Raw genomic sequence first — 23,322 nt, 5'->3', positions numbered from 1 at the left:
GTATAAACAAGTTAAAAGAATGGTTGAGAAGAGGTTGCTGAAGAAAATGGAGACTCGAGATTAAAGGAAGACTGAGGGAACGTCCTAGAGGGAGAGGAAAGGAAGGAATTAGAGACAGCATGGAGAAGAGAAGATACAGATAGCAGCTGGTTTAGGAGGAGAAGTGGTGGAAGACTGAAGAAGATAGAGAGGCCTTATTAACACATACACTCAGCATTGGCTGGAATGGGAGCAGGATATAAATAGACATAGACTTACAAAAAAAAAAAGCTTAGTTATTGAAGTGGGACGATAAGACACTAGATTTTTATTTTTTTGCATTTATATTTTCTTTAGTCTATTTAAAGATTTTCTTTTGCTCATAAGTTTTGATGGGGTGACAGGCAAACTTTTTATCTTTTAGAGGTTTGGATTACTGAGTTTTTTGAAATGTTTATTAATTTTTATGTCAAGGAAATATTGTTTTTTTCATAATCTCTTTTTAAATAATAAAAATATTATTGTGAGGATATTGTATTCTCTGAACTATACCAGTAAATATTTACAATCCCTACCTTTTTGTTACCTAAGTGGTTGATTTTTGACATCACTCAGTGTGATGACCTTTCTGACTTAAATTGTTTTACTATTTCCAGGAAGTAGAAATAATTTCATACATCACTCTCCAACAGAATACTCAATGAAACCATTATAAAAAAAAATACTGTGCACTCACATAAAAATTACACAGTTGTGGACTCATATTATTTTAGTGAAAAATAGTAATGATGTTATGTTTTTTATATTAAAAAATATTCACCACGGCTGCAAAAAAAATATGTATATATAATCCCACTGATTCAAACATTCTTCTATTACAGTATAACAATTACTGATTCAAACATTCTTCTATTACAGTATAAGAATTACTGATTCAAACATTCTTCTATTACAGTATAACAATTAATAATTTTTAAGCATTTCTTTGAAAAACAAAATCTATGAACAGTGTACAACTCAAAACTGAAATAATCAGTTTTGAGTTGTACACTGTTTACACTTTATGTGAAACAAAATATTATCATACAGATATCCTTTTAGGAATATATCATACTTTTATTTTTATTTTTTTTTAAATAAAGTAACTTTTGGGAAAATTCACAAAAAAAGCTGGAATGTGTAACATTATCTACCATGTCAAATAATGTACTATTTTCTGCCACAGTAAATTTTATGGAAAACAATAAATACAGTTTATTTTGATTGTCTGAATAAAAAAGTTTAAAAAACCATATCTGCCATGGAAAATATTAAAAACTGCATAGCAGTGATATGTCAATTTTTCCTGAAAACAAAATCAATTACAATGAAAAAGAACATTTCATAAAGCATAATCAGCTTACCATAAGAGTTACAGAGTTATTCCAATCACGGACAAGAGAATCAGCTCTTAAATCTTGCCAAGTTATAAAATTATGATAGGGTTTGCCAGTTTTTTTATTCCATGTAATAAATGTTGCTCTCTGACATGATATACCTAAGCATTTAACATCACTTGATTCCAAGCCAGCACCTAGAATTTAACCATATACTCCACCACATAATAAGGAAAAAAATGGAACCAAAACTATGAAGTATTTTATACAGAGTGATTCAAAGAAACGGAAATTTAAAAAATTAAATAACGTTAATGAAACATTTTTTTTAGAAAATGAATTTTATTTCATGTAATTGTACAAATGTTGCCATTTTAGGATACATACATTTTAGTTTATTTTTTAAAGATGACATCTAGCAGGTGGCCTCCTCTTCTACGTAAACACTCACGAAGTCTCTTCGTTAAATTGTTCATGGTTTGACATAACATCTCAACGGGAATTTCCGCAATTGCTTCTCGGATCTTTGCCTTTAGTTCTTCCGTTGTGGCAGGTCTACTGTGGAACACTTTGTTTTTAAAGTGACACCACAAAAAGTAATCGCAAGCTGAGTGATCAGGCGATCTGGGAGGCCATCTAATGTCACCATTTCATGAAATGACACGTTGTCCAAACAATCGGCGTACAGCTGCCATCGATATTCGTGCAGTATGTGACGTTGCTCCGTCTTGTTAAAACCAGGCTGTGTTAAGAATTGGTGGAAATCTCTTTTGTTGTTCCACAACAAAGGTTTCAAGCATGGCTATGTAACGAGCCGACGTCACTGTAATCGCAAGACCGTTGTCCTCCTCAAAAAAATAAGGGTCTGTAACACTGAAAGATGACGTAGCACACCACACGGTCACTTTCTGGCTGTGCAACGGACGCTGGTGTAGCTGCGTAGGATTTTCTTGTGCCCAGTATCTGAAATTTTGCTTGTTAACAAATCCACTGAGGTGGAAATGTGCCTCGTCTGACATCCACAGTTCGTGAACAAACTCTTCGTTATCATTTATCTTCTGAAGTATTACATTACAGAATTTGCTGGCACAACTGCATTGTTCGGTTTCAGTTCCTGAACTTGTATGGATGGAATTGCAAGTCCTTCACTAACATTCTTCGAACACTTGAAACATGCAATTGTAAAGATGCTTAGAGACGACGGATTGACCGATGTGGACTTCGTGTGACAGCATCTTGTAAAGCTTGAACATTCTGTGATGTACGGACGGTTCGCTCACGGCCTGGAGGTTTCTTTTACATTGACGAGCCAGTTTCCTCAAAATTAGATATCCATGTTTTAATTGCATGTGCTGATGGAACACGGTCGTGCCGTCCCAGATTAAAATGACGGCGAAATTCACTACGCACTCCCTCCACACTGTTATTGTTTTTTGTAAAACGCTTTGATAGCAAATGCACGTTACGCACCACTCCAAGGATCCATGACAACTAAATGGCAGGTTAGGTTAGAGAGGCTGGCGCCATTTATCAAGTGGTACCAATCGCCCACGGCTACCAACACAACTTTCAAAATTTCCCGTTTCTTTGAATCACCCTGTAATAATAAGATATAAAATTTTAAACTAAAATTATGTCTGAACTATACAAGAATGTAATGTAAAAATCTACTTAACAACCTACAAAAATTCTGCAACTTAATTTCTATTCTTGAATGCAAATTACAAGAGAATGTTATGTATGTTGTGCATAAATTCACACACAACATAGTGATTGAAGGACATACAGTAGAGCCTCTCTTATCCGAGGTAATTTGGGATGTTGCCGGCTCAGATAACGGAATCCTTAAGTTTTATTCTTGAATTCGGGCAACAAACCATACTAATTTCAAATTGGTAGCAGATTAAGCCAGAATTAAAAATTATTATAACAATATTATCATTTATTATTTTATTTTACAGTCTTATAATAAAATTAATGGTGATTTATCACTCTCGTATTGACTCACATAAACTCAGTTTGATTTTTTAATGAAAAAGTCTGCACCTTATTTTGTCTTAACCGAGTAACACAGTTCATAGCAGCGCGATCATGCCAGTTTCGTACTACTTTAAGTCAAGGAAAGAAATATTATTTCATTGTTCTAAATATTGGAGCTCTTTTATGAGACATACAGTTCCTTTACTGTGGCTAATTTTTTCATTTTCATCAATTGGTTAGTCTTTATCATTGGAGATTTCATTAGCTTCTTCTGTCACAACTTTCACAATCTCATCATCATCATAAATTTTACATGTTGGTTCCCTTGAATCTAATTCTAACCAGTCTTACACTTCATTTTCCTTTATATTTTCACATCCCAGTATATTTTCTAATACACTACAAAACTCCTCATTCGATGTCACAATACACAAAATTTTCTTATTGTGAACCTGCCGAATTTCTGGCCATATTTTTATAAACGATTTATTGATAAGTTTACCAAGATGTAAATTGCATGTTTTATGGTCAATGCCTTTAATGCAGGCATAACTTGAAGCTCTGATGTTAGAAAATGAGATATCTTTAATTTATGTTTTTTTACTGCTGCTATGACACCCTGATCCGTAGGTTGATAGATGGGTGTCACATTTGGTGGAAAAACAATTGTCATAATGTTCCCCAAAATTAGAACATCTTCATATGGTTGGCAGGGCCATTTTACAACAATAGAACTGCTTTTTCCAGTAATTTCTTTATTTGTAGAAAATTTTTCACATGCTGGACAAAACTGTGAAACCAATTCTCAAAAATGTCTACAGTCATACCAGCCAATTTTTGGTTAATGTACTTAACAAGCAATGAGTCTAATTTTAAATCGTTTAATGCTCTAGGTTTAGCAGCTTGCCAATTACAAGATGTAGTTTCTTGTCACTATTAGCATTACTGCAAACAAGAACAGTTACTAATTTACTCTAAAGTCACTCTTTACTAATTTTAAAGCTGGGTGCAGAAGCTTCTTCCCTTGACACTAGTGTTTTTGATGGCAGCATTTAAAATTTAATCCTGTCTCATCTGTGTTATATACTAGTTCTGGCCGCAAATTTTCTGACTGAACAAGAGAAAAACAAACATTTTGAGAAGATTAGCAGCGTTTTCAATATCGGCAGATAATTTTCCCCCTGATATGGCTAATTATCTTATGCTGTGATGATTTTTAAATTTCTCCAGCCAGCCTTTATTGACAAAAAATGTATCTGGACCATTCAGTTTTTTGTTAAGTTGAATACAATAGCCTTTTCTTGAAAAACAGGGCCAGATACTGGTATCCCAAAGGTTCTGTATTGCCTGAACCACAAGGAAACAGCATAATCTAGACCATTGATTCTAATCTTTTTCGCCCACCGCTCACATTGAGGATCAAAAATTCTTTAGCGCCCACCCCCAAAATTTTTAAACTTACCATCTGTTAAAAATAATAATTTCAATTGCTGTTTTTTAAGATGCGCTGTTAAAAACAGTTATTGCAATTTCTGAGTTGAAATTTACATATTAGTTTGAAATATCAGGAAAACATAATTTTTGTCTTTTTTTTAATCAGCCATCACCTTCCTAGACCGCCTCAACGCTCCCAATTTTCTGTGGGCCTTTTATCAACCCCCCCCCCCCTTTAAGTACTCCAGCACCCACAAGGAGGCATTATCACCCACTTTGAGAACAAATTATCTAAAGTATCCTTAACAGGCTTCTGCAGCAAGATAATTTATTTTAAAACTTTTTGGGCACTTTTGAACAGTATTCTTCAATTTCTTTTTTGTTCCATTTCCAATCGCCAAAGGTTGTTTCTCAGACATTAAACTCATAAAATTTTCAGTCACTTCTCGGGCATTAAATCTTTTAATTGCTTTTAATTTTTTCTTCACTGGTTGCTGGTTTTACACTACTCATACCTTCATACGGTTTTACTACTCATATACGATTTCAATTAGTAACATCTTTGCTACAACTAGCCATTATAAAACAATAGCATTATGAACAATTATAATATTATAGCACTGTAACCACAATATAGTAAATACATGTAAACAATACAATACACTACAGCTATTACACTGTATTAAACGTACAGCAGATACACACAAAATATAGACTGATTGTTACACTATAGTAGATAACAGAAACTAAAGAGAATTTATTGTTCTGCTTTACTGAAACTATAGATTGTACTACTAAAATTATAAAACTTACAGAAAACTACACTTAACAATTTATTTTTCAAGTGACAGAATATATGACTAAGCAGTTAAATAAAATTAATTTATTATAATAAAAAGTAATTTATTACATTAATAAGTATAGTAATCTGAACAACAGAGATCCAATGAGAATGAATTATGAAAACTAAATCTATAATTCTTAACAATCAATCAGCTTAATGCATAGCATGATTAAGGTGACAAGAGGTGACCTCTTGTCACCTTCATACAAATGCAAGTGCATTATTTTGCAACTATTTCTTTAAATGCGCAGTCTATTTGACAAATGCACTTTACAGAATTTAATTGTATAATTTTTCTTGAATCTCACATAAAGTTCTTTTTTAACATATTTAATTCATTTAGTGATATGCTAGGTTTGATTATTTATTGTTAAGGTAAGATGACATATAATTTAATATAATATATACATATAACACATAATTTTATTAAATATGATCATAAGTACTTTTTTCTTTTGTTAAATCACTATAAAATCCATTAATTTTAAATCTTGTTTTTTCCTAGTAAAATGTTTTATCACTTGATGTAATTTTCTCTGGTAACTTTCACAGACAACAAAATCATCAAAAATATATTTTTTTTAACATTAAGCAGTTCTTTTACCTTAAATGTCACTAATTCAAACCAATTACTTCAATATTAATAATAATTAGTTAATAGAAATTATTTGCATGTGATTATTTCCATTCTTCATGCCACAAAGGTAGTATCTCAGCTCTTTCATTTGGAGGTCCCAAGTTCAAATCCCGGTCAGGCATGATATTTTTTTAAGATAAAACATTGTAATTAATGTTAACAATGTAAACAATGGTGAATTCATAAAAAATAATAGCAAATGATACAATCCCCAACAAAATTGTAGTTCTTATAACAAAATATATGTTGTTTGTATGTTGTTTATAAACAAATACAGATATATAACTAATCCAAAAATATTGTCTCATGTTCAAGTGTAAAATGCTACATAAATCCACAATAAAAATTATGTAAGAGGTAGTACCTAAAAAATTTGTAAATAAACATTTGCATATTTTACCTCTAATAGCATTTTTAACAACATTAACAATAGTCTTCCATAAATGATCAGGCTCTATTTCAACTCTGCCAGGTTCTGGACAATGCAGCTCAACCTTAAAACAAAAGTTTTTCAGTTTAGAAAATTACTATTATAAAATCAAATATATTAATTGATATAACAAACATACAGGAGAAGCATGACTGTAGTTGCAATTTTCAGAATCATACCTTTGGTATCAGAAGTAATAAATGTGTTCAATGATTGTGACAACATTACAGACAAGATAAGGGAAACAGAAAAATTAAATGCACTTCTGATAATCATGTGTAACATAAGATATGCATGACAGCTCATTGAAATTAAACAAGCTGGAAAAGATTTTCAAAAAAATTAACTTATAATATAAATTTTGAAATTAACATCCTTATTCTGGCATATTTTTTCTTTGAAATCTCTAAGAAGTTTTAGGTATACCTTAGCTATAATAAAGAATAAAAAGGGAATTTTGTAACATGTTTGAAACATTTGTTGTTTGGGTATGGTTTTCACAATGAATTTTAGATCTTTTCCATTAAGTGGCAGTATTTGTGTAAATAGTGTAATCACACCTCAAAATAAACTGGAATGGCATCATTGATGCATTTTGCCAGCAACACCACAGTGACTGGCCCACTGGCCACAACTCAACATTTAATATTTTTAAAATAATTATTTTTTTAATTATTAATGATAAGTTGTACTGTTATAACTTAACCTAATACAATTTTGATTCAAAAATGCTTGTAAAACTTATCCAAACTAAGATTTCAATTAGTAGCCTACATCTATTTTTAAGAATTCATTTTTGATATTTATATTTGTTTAATTTTTGTAAACACTATTGAAGAAAAAATAAATTGTAGCAAAATTTTAATTATTCTTCAATGAAATAGCCTGTTTTTGCAGCAATGAAAGTTTATTATTTAGTGTGGTTAACCAACAGCTCTGACATCTCTTCTGATAACATTCTTGAAATTGTGTGAGAACAACCCGTCACTGTAGTTAGTTGAAGTAATGTCAACCCTAAATGCTACAAGCAGCATCTAATTGCTCAATATTGTGATGTGGAGCAATGTATTGCTCTTGGTCTTCACATTCATATTATTCTTTGTTCTGCTGAGAAAAAACTTTTGAAACAGTTAACACAAAGAGACTTTCCAGACACTAAATTTAAATTTGGAAAAACATGTTCATTAAGAGTTTGCTCTAATGTTATTTGTCTCAAGTTTTTCGTAACTGTTTTTTTTATTAATTCTCAAAGAGCCCACTACAGAACTGTCCATACAGGTGACTGAATACTGACAAAAACATTTTTCATTGATATTTACAAATAGTGGTGACATTAACACATAAAATAAGTTGTAGGTTTTATCATTAAATTCACAAATTTTAATGAGTTCATTTGGCACTGTACTATACACTTTTATGACACTCTTCATTTACATAAATTCCTACGGAACACTGTTCATCCATTGTTTTATGTGAAATTACTTGAAAATAATGTAAAAATTCAACTGATTTTAAAATTTTCTAAATAATATTATTAAGTAAAACTTATTTATTTAATAAACACTTCCGACCACGGGATGAAATTTAATACACTCTGTAAAGAAGTGAACAGGTCACTGACTAATGTCAGACTGACCAGTCTGTAACTGCAAAGCTGAAAGATGCAACATGCATAAATGAGCATGTTGCAACATGAATTTTCCTGACGAATGGAAATGATTTCAAGCACCTGTTAAAACATGAACACTGCAGCTGAATGGTTCAAACAAGTCTATTTCAACTATAGTAATAAGTATAAAAATATTAAAGTGCAAAGATGACAAGAAACCCCCTTGGAGCATTTATTTAGGATGTCAAAATGGTAAACCAAACAGGTTTTTCATGACTTTTGAGAGGTTATAACTTTTTTGTTAGTGCAATATAACAGAAAGTTTTTTGGGTCTCATGAGTTACACAACCACCAACTATAAATATATAAAATAAAATAAAAATATATAAATATATGTTTATGTATTAGGTTGATAAGAGAAAAATAGTATGTAAAAACATAAAAATATGTGCGATGGCAAATTAAACTATTAATTTGTTATCGCAGAATTATCTTATTTTGTAAACAATGTCATCCACTATTTATAATAGTTTCATTGTTTATAATGGTAAATTCTTATTTTGAACTAGAAATAATATTTTATCTTATCTCTGTTGATTTACTTTCTAATGTAGTAATTATTCTAATAGCAGCCGTTAATTCTGTAATAAGCATTCACAGCTTAAACATTTATTTTCTTAACTAGTACAAAAGATTAAGGAAAAAGAAGTTGCAGTGCAATTCCTTCAACAACATAACATTTTTTGCCGAAAAAATACATGGTTACAAGACACCAAACTTCCATTTGATAAAGTTATTTTTTTATTTATGCTTGGCCAAAGAAATTTTACATTGATGAGACTGGAATTGCGAACAATGGACTCAGACTGGAGAAACTTTTCAATGAGGTGTGCACAAATAACTTCTTAGTTAATCCAGTCAAAATTGGAGGTCCTGGGACTATAGTAGAAATAGATATTTTAGTCATGTTTTGATCACTAGAAATATAACGTTGGCAGGGTCCTTCTGACACAGTGGGTTTTAGGGGGCAAAAGTATAGAAAAAAAACCAATATTCAATGAAAACAGTACCTAACCAGACAGCTGAATGTTTACTTGCCATTCTCCAAGAGCACATACTACCAGGCAAGACTATAGTGTTAGCGAGCATATGACGGAATACTGCAAATCAAAGGTATGAATTACAGATATTTGCAGGTAAACCATTCACAAAATTTCATTGACCCACAAAGTGAGGCACACACACAGCAGACTGAATCGCTCTGGCCTGCTACTAAGCAAAGAAACAAGAAGGAATGTGGAACAAACAGGAGTTTTTGTGGCACCAAAAGTACGAGGGAAAAGATTTATTTTTGCAGATTCTGCAGGGTATCATTGTATTTTGGCCACCAGAATAAATGTTCATGTATTCGTAGTATCTTTGTTTTGTATAAATGTTCATTTTTGTATATAAATTATCCTATTTGGTAAAATAAATAAAAAATTTAAAGGTTCTTGATTTTTAAAAATAACTAAAAAATAAAATGTTACTAAATAAAAAAGAATACCTAGAAAAATATAATAAATTAAAAAAAAGTGATTATAGGAAAAAGACATGCTATTTTGAAAAAAACCAGTAAATGAATTGAAAAGCAAGTATTAAAAAAGTATTGAAAGTGGTAGTCGTATAAGCCATGAGACCCACTTTTTTATTTGACATAAAAATCTACAAAAAAAACTGTAAGTTGTGCAAATTTTAGATTTTTATCACCAGCCTCATCAGAGTTATTTGAGGCCAAAATTTTAATTTTTTTTTTCAAAATTAGTTTTCAATAATTCATAAAAAATTTAGGGGTACATATATCACCATTAATATTATTTATAGTAAAACTACTAACATATACAGACATATAAAAAAATAATTCAAACTGTATATGCCATCCCTGCCTCTTGAAAAAAATTACCAAAAGTGAATTTCAACATTTTTCATGTTCAACATTATTGGTAATTTTCTCATAGAAAGAAGAGAAATAGGTAAATAAACCACTGGACAACCTTTTATCTTATGAAAACATGAATAAATGTGTTTTATCCTTCCAGGACCAATAGTTTTTAGTTATCATTTTTTTCCGTAAACCCTCACAATCAAAAATTGGCGTGCACACCATAACAAAAATGGCCGCCACAGGTAAACTGCTTAAATAAAAAAAATTGTTTTAAGGTCCTGAGACACGTAGGAAACAAGTGAGCAAGTTTCAATTTTTTTTTTTTAATTGGTCAAGCAACAACCCTTGGGACACTTCAAAAGGAATGACCCTCAAGAGATTTTAAAAGTATATCAACATTTTTAAGTTATTCGTTTATTGATGGATCATCATTTATAATTCTTTAAACAAGATTGCTAGTTGGGATTTGCTAGTAAACAAGTTTACAAACTTAATTACAGTAACGTTAGAACGTTACTTAAACAAAGAAACTTTTGAATAAGTTTTTGCATCAAAGTTTTCTAACTATCCTGATATTTTAAAATGTCTTAATGTCACGGATGATAAGAAATAATAATTTCATCTTAAGGTTCAAATTGTAAAAAATAACATCGATCAGATAGTTAATGCAGTCCTGAGTGTATTTTGATGAAAACGGTAATCGGGTCAAATGGTAAAACTCAAGTTTTAAACTCATAATAAGTTTATATGAATTTAATTATTTCGATAAGTTTTCTTTGTTTTAAGATAAGCCTTACATTTATCTTAATAGTTTCATTTATTTTTAAGACAATGTACCGATGATGAACCTTTAAGTAAAAAAGTTGAGCTACGAAATGAAACGTAGAGACTTACGTAATCTGATGCTTCATGAACATTGTCACCAGAATTATTAATAATATGACAGCGAACAGTAGTTGTGCCTACATCTAGAGATGCTATGATGGAATTAGGGCCCTCCATTTCAAAAATATATGTACATCAAATTTTTTAAAAATGTTCAACAATTCTTAGGACCTATAGTTATAACTAAACACACAACATAACCTACAACTGACACACACTAGCCATTCCTTCAATCAAATACACAATGATTCGTACATGCAGTTACTTTGGTACATTCAGACTTTCACGAAATCTAGAACGATAGGGTTATTAGCGTTCTTCGTGGTGAATCAAGAAACCTTATTAGTAAGTAATCTTCATTTTTTCTGTTTGTTTTTGTGAATGAAAAGAAAAATTGAAAAAAATAATCTTACAGATTCGCATACTCTCACCTACCTATTTATCAAAGTATTCACCCTCAGGTTAAGAAGGAATAATTTAAGTTATAAAATAATTACTGAATAAGTCAATTGTACAATGTTAATGGTTTAAAAAAATAAAATTGCCAACTCTTTATTTCTTATGCTAGAAAATATATTATTAACATGATTTACTTTTCCTTTCTAATAAAAAGGTATTTCTAAAGTATTTTTTCTGGCAAATAATGATACATGTTTTGACGGATAGAGGACAGCACTTTAAGCGGGAATGTGAAATTTGTTAACCAACGCACACTAATTATGTTTATTTTTTCATACACGAATCATGTTTAATTCCTTAATTACTAATGTTTGAAACACATACATTTAAAAAATTTACTTTTATGTAAACAATATTATTCGGTTGCTGAATTTTCAGATAATATTAAAGAATAATAAAAGAAATTGTTATTTTTTCTATTTTGTTCAATATGTACACAATTACGTGCTTAAAATAAATTTCAATTGTAATTTTCAAAAAGTTGCGTTGCTAACCATTTCTTCATTTTTGGGAAAAGGTGATAATTATTGGGACCCAATTCAGGACTGCATGTAAGTTGGTTAAACATCACCCATTTGAAATTCAATTTGGCTTTTAGTGTGTAATGCAGTTTGCGAATGAGCATTGTCATGAAAAAAAACAATGCCTGAACTCAGCATGCTACATCATTTGTTTTGTATGGTACTTCTAAATTTCTTCCAATGCTCACAGAAAAATTTCAGTGCTATTTGGAAATTAACTTCCAGTTCTCAGTATTGCAAGGAGTTGAAAAACAGTGTTACTACCTGGCGTAATTCACAGATATTCAAAAACTTGTTTATAAATATGAAAAGTACCTTAATTTGGACAGCAACTTATGTAGAAAAGTAAATTCTAGATCTTCTTTAAGATGTATGTAGTAGATTGTTTTTTTACCAGTTGGTGTACTTTTAATAAATCGGAAATTACTTTTCAAATAGCATTCGTATTTATTTTTTCATAGTGTATTAACCTTAATACTGTTTTGTGCTCTTAAATTTAATTAATTGATATGGACTTTAATCACATAATTTATATAATGTATTATTATGTTTGGATCAGGACATATAACATGCTTAATTAACATGTCATTGTCACCATGACATCACCTGAAGTGATATGACTTTCTGAGAAGCCGGAATTTTTTCTTGCTTGTTTAGCTTTATTTGAAATAAGTGTTTTTATCATCAATACAATAAAGATATTGTTATTTTAGAAAAACAGGAAACGATGCATATATGAAAAGGAATTGGATGAAGGACTTTCAATGTAGTAGATGGGTTGGTATGTGAAACATTCCTCTATTAACTGCAAGCTACTGTGGAACAATAATTTTTTGTAGTTGGGAATTTGTTCTATGTGCAATAGTAGACTCATAAGAAAATGTCCTTTACATTTTCTTGTATATCTCATCTCTTCACTTTCTCATACAAGATTTTTATTCTTTGTTGCTCAATTTCTAACACTGCATCTTTTACTATACATTTTGCCCACTTTTTAACTACTTCAGGAATGTTGTTTGCCACCGTATTTGCTCTTTGATTGTTTGTTGTAAGCATAGCATAGGTCGTTCATATCGTCTCCTAATTCTCGTGGTACTGAAATGTGCGGTGGAACCAGGTCTATGGATTCATTACTAATAGGTTTCTGCTGAACAAAGCACGACTTTGTTCAAATAACAATGACAAATAATATGTCTTTTAAAAAAAATACAGAAGTTTAAAATGGGACCATTTAGGTTCTCAATCTCACTGATTTTGGTATTTTAATTTTGAATATTTCTATTGTAAATTGATCAAATATTTACATTTTTTCTTCACTTCTATGAAATAAAACAATTTATGAAATTACCAATGAGGTCAAGTTTATAATCTTAGAAAATATTTACAATAAATAACAAAACATATGAACAACACGTTGAAAGAAACAATTAAATGGGAAGAATTATTATATTCTGAGCATATGTCAATGCCAAACTAAGTACGATTTTAAAAAATTACAAGAAATTTCTTAAATAGGAAACTTCCCAAACATACTTGGCACATTGGTAATGTGGCAATCATGAGCATATAAGGTATCCAAAATACTCCAGATCCATGGTTTTTATTTATAAAAAGTACTTTATTTACTAAAAATACTCTATGGTTTTGCAAGGGCTGGTGGATGCACATTACAGATTTGTAGCTATCGAAGAAGGAAATGTGTAAAACAAACTGATAATGGAACATTTCATGCATTCCAATTATACCAGCTAATACAAAAAAAGGAGCTATAAATTCCTGAGACACCCTTCCCAGCTGTAACATCACGTCGTCATTTGTTTTCATTGGAGGTGAAGTCTATCCACTTCTTCGTTACCTCCTTGTTTCTTATGCTGATGCTGTTTTACTCCTTGAAAATAATTGTCTTAAAAGGTTGTTGCAAAATTGAAAGACCTCAAATGTGCTTTTGGCATTATTTCTGCTAAGTGGTGCTTTCCAAACCTATTGAAACTGAAGTTAATTTTATAGAAAGTATAGTGAAATGTATATTCACAATTTTGCGTGTCATCCTTACGCAGGGGCCATGCTAATCTTCTCTGTATCACTCCGTTAGCAATCCATGCTATCCAATCACTCCATGATTTTACCATTTTTGGTTGGTTTTTAAATAAATTTTTTGGTACGGATGATTGGTGGAATTTTAATGGAGTTGTCTTGTGAATTTTTGATTATCGATTGACGGACTTATTTTTTATTCTGCCTTTTACGAGATCTCGGCTTTATTGCCTCGGACAATAGAGGCTATTTTTATTATTTTCATTAACAACTGAAGTTTTGTTATCTATCAATAACATTTTCTTTTTATTAGTTAATGGACAATACTTAATAATATTATGTTGTCTTATCTCGTGAGATAATATTAAATAGAATATTATTTTTCAGTACTGATTATTAATTTATATTATTTACTAGTGTTATTGGTTTACATGATAGCTTGGTTAGTAGCTTGACTGCACAAGCTACATTATTGATATTTAATTAGTTGTTTTATTTTTGTTTATCTTACTAGCCCCTCCATAATAATGGAAGGGAAGCCGGCAGAAAAACTGGGTTGCCCCCTGAGCCTACAATGTCGAGACAGAAGGCAATGGAGGATCTGCCCATCCCAGTTACCACTGATGCTGTAGACCTAATTTTGTTTTATCCATGACTGATATCTTTTTTTAAATTGATTTTTAAAATGATTACATCATTTGTTCATTTTATCTATCCGTTTTATATTGGACATGTCACATTATTAAAAAGTATAAATACTAACAAAAATATTATCAGCTTCTTTTAATATATGGTCATTGTCCAAAGGCTGATTCCATTACTATTACATGTTACTGTAATACCAAATAATTCTAACAAAAGATGTCTTTATTAAAGTGTAGAGGGTTAATAATTTCTGTCTTCAAAAAAAAAATTGTTGCCATCTCATAATTGGTACATTAGGAAAATCTGTATTAAATTGTACAATGTAGAAATAATTTATCCTTGCTCCTTTTTACTATAACCTTGTTTGAGTTAACTTTTACATTATTTAATTTTAATAACATCAGAGATAATTTTAATTGCATACGTGACTGCACTTGTGGGATTATTGTTTCATTCAACAAAGATAATTTATTATTTTAAAAATAAATCTTTGTTAATCTTGTAATTAGTCTCATTATCTGTGTATTATTTTTTACACTACCAACTTACCTTGGTTGAAAGTAACAATAAGTTGTAAAGAAGAAGAATAATAATGTGGGAAATTGTGTGAGAATGTGTTTTACATTTACTTGCAGATTATAATTACAGATAGTAATTATTTCTATTGAATTAACAAATAGTTTATTCATTATACTGTACATTAGCTATTTGCAATTAATGGACTTCAGAAACTGTTTTCTAATTATTGTAGTTCTGCTTCAGATTTGTCTCTAATTAAGTATATAATATTGTTAATCAGTATTTGATGGTTTATCAATTTTTTATTGTACACTTTTGTTATGCTAACAGATCAAATATTAAAGGAAACTAATCTAGTACTATACCTTTATTTAGTACACTAAACAGTGCTACACAGACTTTGTTTAATAGCTGCTGTTGTTACCTTCAATAAGATTTCAATGGCCTTGAGCAAACAATTATTAGCTCAAAGTTTTTCCGTGTAATTCATTATATCGATTATATAATAGAATATAAATGTCTATCTAAGACATTTTATTAATCTATCTAAACTTTTATGGGTTAAAATATTTTTGTATACTTTGGTTAGTTATTCATGAATAACTAGTATCATGATACTTATTAATTGTACCATAGAGTAGGAAAGATGCATTTTAAAAACTTAAGATATTATATAATATAATATTATCTATAATACATACTATATATAATCTAAAAAGAAAAAAGTAAAAAAAAATTAAGTAGCTTTTTTAAGTTAAATATACAGTATTGTTTTATTTTTTTATTATGTAGCCTATATTTTTATGCTACATCTACAATCGGAAAACTTAATTGTTATACGAAGTGCCAACATACTATTAAATAAAAATTGTAAAAAAATAATTATAAATGTTCATAAATTAAAAAAAGATTTTGCAGAAACAAAATATAACATTGACACATTGTTTTTTTGCACTATGTGACAAACTAAAACCTTCGGTTTTATATCCCTTGACAAGTTAGTCAATTATTAAGATTTTTTTTCCTTTACTAATAGTTTGTTAAATCTTTTATGTGTAATTCATTTCATATTTTCAAATTTTGTACGTGGAACTTTATACATTATTAAATTAAAAATGCTGAGCCCAACAACCAGCATTCAAACTCAGAACTTTCCAGATTTATCTTATCATTAGTCTTTATGCTAATATGCAACCACTGTGCCATTCAGGTAGAAAGATTTATTATTCTTCACATATCATTTTGAAAAATTTATTTTATTTTATTTATTGAAAGAAAAACAGTCTAAACTTACTGACATATATATGAATGCTTGGTTTTGCTAGATTCTATACTTTCATCAGAAATTGTACTCTCATATTAGTTTTCTAACATTTTGCTCAAAAAGGCAGATTTAAAGGTTGTGGTTTGTGGGATTTAAAGGTTTTGCATTAATAACCTCCCAAAACAATTGTTGTATTTTGAGTTTATAACAATAAATGAATTATGTTTTCTTGAGATGGACTATATTTTTGTTAATTTGTACGATGTCTATGTTAATAATTGCATTTATCATTAAGAAATTAGAATTAATTAAAAAATTGTGCATCTAAAGTATCTGTTTATCCATTTACAATCTTTTTATATCATTTTGAATTCAAACTTTGAAGATGTTCCAAGATTTTAAATAGGAATGTCAGGCTGAACAAAGGGGCCTTCTAACCTTTCCTTTATGAAGTTCTGGATCTGCTCCTGATTTCCCACTACTGTTTCAAATCAGTTTCTGTGTTTTAATTCATACTTTGTTAAACTTTCATTGCACTTTGGCTACTGAACAAAGTACAAACAACTTTAATGACTGATATGAACAAAACTGGTTGATTGATTCAATCCAACTGATGAGTTTATTTTAGTTTAAGCATTAATTAGAAATAAAAATTGTTCTTTTTTAATGAACAATTGATTTATATTATAAATTGGTTTATATAGGATATCTAAAAAAACATTTAACTTATTATATTTGAATAACAATGATAGAAAAAGTTGTAATATCTTACTACAATTTTTATTTACAGGATATACTCAATATGGCAACTACTTCCCTCCACGCAAACACATTTTAACATGTTTGAAAATACAGCTGAAGCACCAGAGCACCAAATTCAGTTGTTACTTTTCTGTTCAAGGTATGAGGATGTTCTTGCAAACAGATCCTTTCATTGCTCCCTGTAAATAAAAAACCTGTAGCTCTAAGATGTGGGGTATCTTGGTAGCCAGATATGCTTTAAAATGAGTCTATCCCCAAAACATTTATCACAGTAAATTTAATGAAACATTAGTGGTACGCACTATTGTTCCATCATGTTGAAAGTTTGCTCCAGCAATTTCTTACTCACTTGGTAAACCAATGAAAGGTTATGTTAATGTGGTTACTGTGTGATCACAATAACATTCTGATTTTACTGTGTTCTAGAAAAACTGAATGATTATCCGCTCATGAGATTATAGCACACCAAACTCCAATTTTTGATCATGTAATGAGCGTTTCTAATTCCATGAAATTTATTTACAGACCATACCCGATGCGTGGAAGCTAGGAACAAAATCAGCTGTTAGTTTCATTGCTGGCAATATCAAAAACAATTTAAATTTATTTCATTGATTGATGTCCAGTTGCATTTGTTTAAGTGCACAGTACATTTTAGGACTCCTTTTATATAAATGTTTAATTGTTAACTATTTTATTTAGCATTTAAAGAAAACATAAATAAAGAGGGAGTCTACCTACCTTGACTGATGACTAGTTGTTATTCTTTAATAAAGATACCCAAAAAGTTAATAATAAAATTTCTATAAAATATTTGTAAGTGAATGCATTTTGTCAGTCTAGTGTTTTTCTATAAATATTGTTTCATATTTTAAATACAATGAACCAGACTTTGTTGGTCAATGAGACATTCTGTTATGTGAAATAATGTATTTCCTTTTAGATTTAAATGAGTATGTTTTTTATTTAAAATTTTAAACATTCTGCCGTTACTTAAATATATCTTTTTTGATATACAGTGAATTCTGTAATTGTTTTGTTCAACTTGTTTATATTTTACTTGCAGTTTAGTAAAATTCTGAATAATCTAATAATATATATTAAAATAGCTAATGATGATATCAAGTATTGTTAATTTGTTTTCAACAGATAACAGTAATAAGTAAAAAAGAACATATTACCTTTTTGTACAATTGTAAGTAAAAAGTAAAACAAAAAATGAATTTGGCCACTAAGTTTATATTTAGGAATATATTGTTAAGTTAGTTATTAGGAGTCCAGTTCAACTAGTATCAGCGTTTTGATGTGTATAATATAAGTACAATTTATAATGTGATCAAATTTCTTTAAACAGAATAGTTCCAATAATCTTTTTTTTATATTGAAAGCTCTCCCTCTATGAATCATGAGACCTTGTCATTGGTGAGGGGGCTTGAGTGCTCAGTGATACAGAGAAGCTGGACCGAAGGTGCAACCATATCGGAGAGGTATCTGTTGAGAGCCAGACTAAGAAATGAAAGAGGGCAGCAGCTCTTTCAGTAGTTGTTAAGGGCGTAAGTCAGGATGACTTAAACGGCCATATCAACATCACTCAATCCTCTGATTACTGCACAGCTGAAAGCAATTAAAAACTACAGCTGCTTTTTTTCCAAGAAAATATAACTCTGCATTTTCATGTAACAAAGATGAAGGCACCTTGCTTGGTAAAATATTCTGGAGGTAAACTAGTCCCCCATTCAGATCCCAGGTGGGGACTACTAAGGAAGGGGTCATCAGAAAATTAAAAAATGAAATTTTACAAGTCAGAGCATGGAATGTTAGAAGTCTAAAAAAAGGTTGGTAGGTTAGAAAATTTATAGAGGGAAATGGATAGATTAAATGTAGATGTAGTAGGAATTAGCAAGGTTCGGTGGGAAGAGGAAAACAACTTTGGTCAGGTGATTTTAGAATAATTAACTTAGCTTCAAATAAAGGGCAGGCAGGAGTAGGATTCGTAATGAATGAGAAGATAGGGAAGAGAGTAGAGTATTTAAAAATGTATAGCAGTAGAATCATTATAATAAGAATAAAATCAAAACGTAAGGCAACAATTGTTAACATCTCTATATGCCTACAAGTGCCCATGATGATGATAATGATGAGGTAGAGTGTGTATACAAAGAAATTGACGAAGCAATTAAACACATAAAAGGGGATGAAAATTTAATAATAGTTGGAGATTGGAATGCAAGCATTGGAAAAGGCAAGGAAGGAAATATAGTGAGTGAATAAGGGCTGGGCAAAAGGAATGAAAGAGGGGACCGACTTAGAGTTTTGCACAAAGTATAATTTAGTAATTGCCAACACCCAGTTTAGAAATCATTATAGAAGAATACATTATGGAAAAAGCCAGGTGATACTGCAAGGTATCAGATAGATTATTTATATCATGGTTAAGCAAAGATTTAGAAATCAACTCGTTGACTGCAATGCTTACCCTGGAATAGAAATTGATATCGACCATAATTTAGTGATAATGAAATGTAGATTGGGGTTTAAAAACCTGAAGAAAAGGTGTCAGATGAATCTGTGGAATTTAGAGAAGCTTGAGGAAGAGAAGGTAAAGAAGATTTTTGAGGAGGACATCATAAAAGGTCTGAGTAAAAAGGATGGTTGAAAATGTAGAAGAAGAATGGGAGAATGTTAAAAAGGAAATTCTTAAATCAGCAGAAGTGAACTTACGCAGAACAAAGAGAACTGGTAGAAAACCTTGGATTTCAGACGATATATTGCAGCTGATGGATGAACGTAGAAAATATAAGAATGCTAGTGATGAAGAAAGTAAAAGGAACTATCAACAATTAAGAAATACTAGAAACAGAAACTGCAAACTAGCAAAAGAAGAGTGGATTAAAGAAAAGTGTTCAGAAGTGGAAAGAGAAATGAACATTAGTAAAATAGTCAGAGTATATAGAAAAGTTAAGGAAAATTTTGGGGAACATAAATAAAATTTAATATTGCGTTAAACAAAGATGGTACACTGATTTATAATACGAAAGGCAAAGTCGATAAATGGGTGGAATATATTGAAGATATGGAGGAAATATATGGAGGAAATGAATTAGAAAATGGTGTTATAGAGGAAGTCGAAGAGGATGAAAGAGGAGAAACAATACTGAGATCTGAATTTAAGAGAACATTAAAAGATTTGAATGGCAGAAAGGCTACCGGAATAGATGGAATACCTGTAGAATTACTGCGCACTGCAGGTGAGGAAGCAATTGATAGATTATACAAACTGGTGTGTAATATCTACGAAAAAGGGGAAGTTCTGTCAGACTTCAAAAAGAGTGTTATAGTCATGATACCAAAGAAAGCAGGAGCAGATAAATGTGAAGAATACAGAACAGTTAGCTTAACTAGCTATGCATCAAAAATCTTAATTACAATTCTGTACAGAAGAATGGAAAAAGTGTTAGGAGAAGACCAATTTGGTTTCAGGAAAAGTATAGGGACAAGGGAAACAATTTTAGGCCTCAGATTAATAGTAGAAAGAAGATTAAAGAAAAGAAAACCAACATATTTGGCATTTATAGACCTAGAAAAGGCATTTGATAATGTGGACTGGAATAAAATGTTCAGCATTTTAAAAAAAATTAGGGTTCAAATACAGAGATAGAAGAACAATAGCTAACATTTACAGGAACCAAACAGCAACAGTAGTAATTGAAGAACATAAGAAAGGGAGTCTGACAAGGATGTTCCCTATCCCCATTACTTTTTAATCTCAATGTAGAACTAGCAGTTAATGATGTTAAAGAACAATTTAGATCTGGAGTAACAGTACAAGGTGAAAAGATAAAGATGCTATGATTTGCTGATGATATAGTAATTCTAGCTGAGAGTAAAAAGGATTTAGAAGGAACAATGAATGGCATGGATGAAGTCCTATGCAAGAACTACCGCGTGAAAATAAACAAGAACAAAATGAAAGTAATGAAATGCAGTAGAAATAACGAAGATGGACTACTGAATGTGAAAATAGGAGGAGAAAAGATTATGGAGGTAGAAGAGTTTTGTTATTTGGGAAGTAGAATTACTAAAGATGGACGAAGTAGGAGTAATATAAAATGCCGAATAGCACAGGTGAAACGAGCCTTCGGTCAGAAATATAATTTTTTTACATCAAAAATTAATTTAAATGTCAGGAAAAGATTTTTGAAAGTATATGTTTGGAGCGTCGCTTTATATAGAAGTGAAACTTGGACGATCGGAGTACCTGAGAAGAAAAGATCAGAAGTTTTTGAAATGACAAAGTTTTTGTCTTTAAAATTTTTGAAAGTGACAAATAAATTGTCAAAGCACTGTGTTGCGAGTCAGGTCTTCATCACTGGTAAGAGGTGGTAATTGCTCGGCACCAAACCTGGACTGTATAGTGGGTGATCAAACACCTCCCATCCAAAACTATCCAAGAGCTCTCGGGTATGATTAGTCATGTTTGGACGTGCGTTGTCATGAAAAAACAACACTTCTGAGCTCAGTTTTCCCCAATGCTTGTTTTATATCGCTCGCCTTAGTTTTGTCAATGTTTCACAATACCTTTGAGTCAACTGTTTTGCCATGTTCAAGGAAATCAACCAGAAGCACTCCCTCAGCGTCCCAAAACACAGTTGCCATAATCTTTCTGGCTGACACAATGTTTGCAAACATTTTACTAGTTTTCTGGGAGTACTCGTGTGCCTCCATTCCATGGACTATAATTTTGTCACACAATTGACATGCTTTACCCATGCTTCATCTTCTGTTATGACATAATTGAGTAGTGTGTTACCATCCTTATCATAGGCTTTGAGGAAATTCAGGGATCCAGCAAGACACTGTTTTTTGTGGTCTTCCGTCAAGATTTTTGTCCTCATCTTGCACAAAACTTGTGATAACCAAGCTTCCTCAATACAATTTCATGCAGTAAATTTCATGAAATTTGGGGGAAATGAAATGAGAGTTCCGTAATTGTAAAGCGGCGATTTTCACAAACTTTATTGTTGATTTTCATTGTCAGTTCATCAGTCACAAGGCTAGGCCGACCACTGCAGTCCTCATCATGAACACTGGTGCGGCCATTTTTAAACAGAATGCACCACTGCCTCACTCCACCTTTACTCATTATTCCATCTCCAAACACATAACAAAGCTGCTGATGAATTTCAATTAGTTTGAGGTTTTTTGCCAGTAAAAACCTAATCATTGAACACACCTCACAACTAGTGGGATTTTCTGTTGAAGCGCACATTTCAATAATTCACAACAAACAAAGTAGAAAAATCACAGTCCACATGCTACAACAGCTTGATGCGTACTGAGAGTAAAAATGTTTTGACGCCAAGATGGCGGCTTAATCCCCCCCTTTCACCACACTAGGCACAAATATAAGTTACTTTCTGGACTGCCCTCATATTTATAATTTTATTTTTTAACAAAGACCTTTGAACATAATAACAGTGTATAAGTATCAGTATACTTTGATGTCTAAATAAATAAAATAATCTAAATAAAAAAACATCTAAATAAAGTTACTATGTTATCAATAACTTTGATGTTAAGATGATGTCAAGATTGCTGTCTGTAAAGTTGCAATATTGGTTACAATCAAGATTGCAACTTTACAAGTAGCTCACTTGGAGTAAACAAGGATAACATCATCATATTTCTTCTTGAGAAAAGCAAACCTCACATCAAGCAAATTTTTTACCATTTTTTTAAGTTCTAAAAAAATTTAGCTTGCTGTTCTCCCTGCAAAAAAAAGAAAAATTAGCTTGCAGTTCTCCCTGAAATGAAAAGTTCTGTTTCAGGATAGGTGTAAAATCTATTTATTATAATATATAAATTAAAATAATTTACTAATAAAAATAAGTTTATAAAATTTTAGAAACAGAAGTTGAGTATTGACTTTTCCAACAGATCCAGCAGTAAAAAATTCTGGATGCATAGCAGATAGTAGATGCTGAATGGGGAACACAGGCATAAAATGATAGGTGTAGACA

General features: G+C 30.8%; 1 protein-coding gene and 1 pseudogene across 2 annotated transcripts in view; both read right to left on the bottom strand.

The window, feature by feature from the left end:
- Positions 1–11,354, bottom strand: part of LOC142321881 (glycerol kinase 5) — a 39,770-nt gene extending 28,416 nt beyond the window's left edge. For both annotated transcript variants that reach the window (XM_075360353.1, XM_075360354.1), the window contains exons 1-3: positions 11,108–11,354; positions 6,651–6,744; positions 1,383–1,552 (exon numbers count right to left, since the gene is read on the bottom strand). In XM_075360353.1, coding sequence (XP_075216468.1) covers positions 1,383–1,552; positions 6,651–6,744; positions 11,108–11,215 — 372 coding nt within the window. In that variant the 5' untranslated portion in view covers positions 11,216–11,354. The remainder of the gene's footprint in view (positions 1–1,382; positions 1,553–6,650; positions 6,745–11,107) is intronic.
- Positions 11,355–14,090: 2,736 nt separating this feature from the next.
- Positions 14,091–14,191, bottom strand: LOC142322497 (U6 spliceosomal RNA; annotated as a pseudogene).
- Positions 14,192–23,322: the final 9,131 nt, after the last annotated feature.

This window comes from Lycorma delicatula, chromosome 3, assembly GCF_047948215.1.
Source record: "Lycorma delicatula isolate Av1 chromosome 3, ASM4794821v1, whole genome shotgun sequence".
NCBI lineage: Eukaryota > Metazoa > Arthropoda > Insecta > Hemiptera > Fulgoridae > Lycorma > Lycorma delicatula.
The sequence above is the reverse complement of the archived record's forward strand: the minus strand, read 5'-3'. Positions and strand labels throughout refer to the sequence as shown.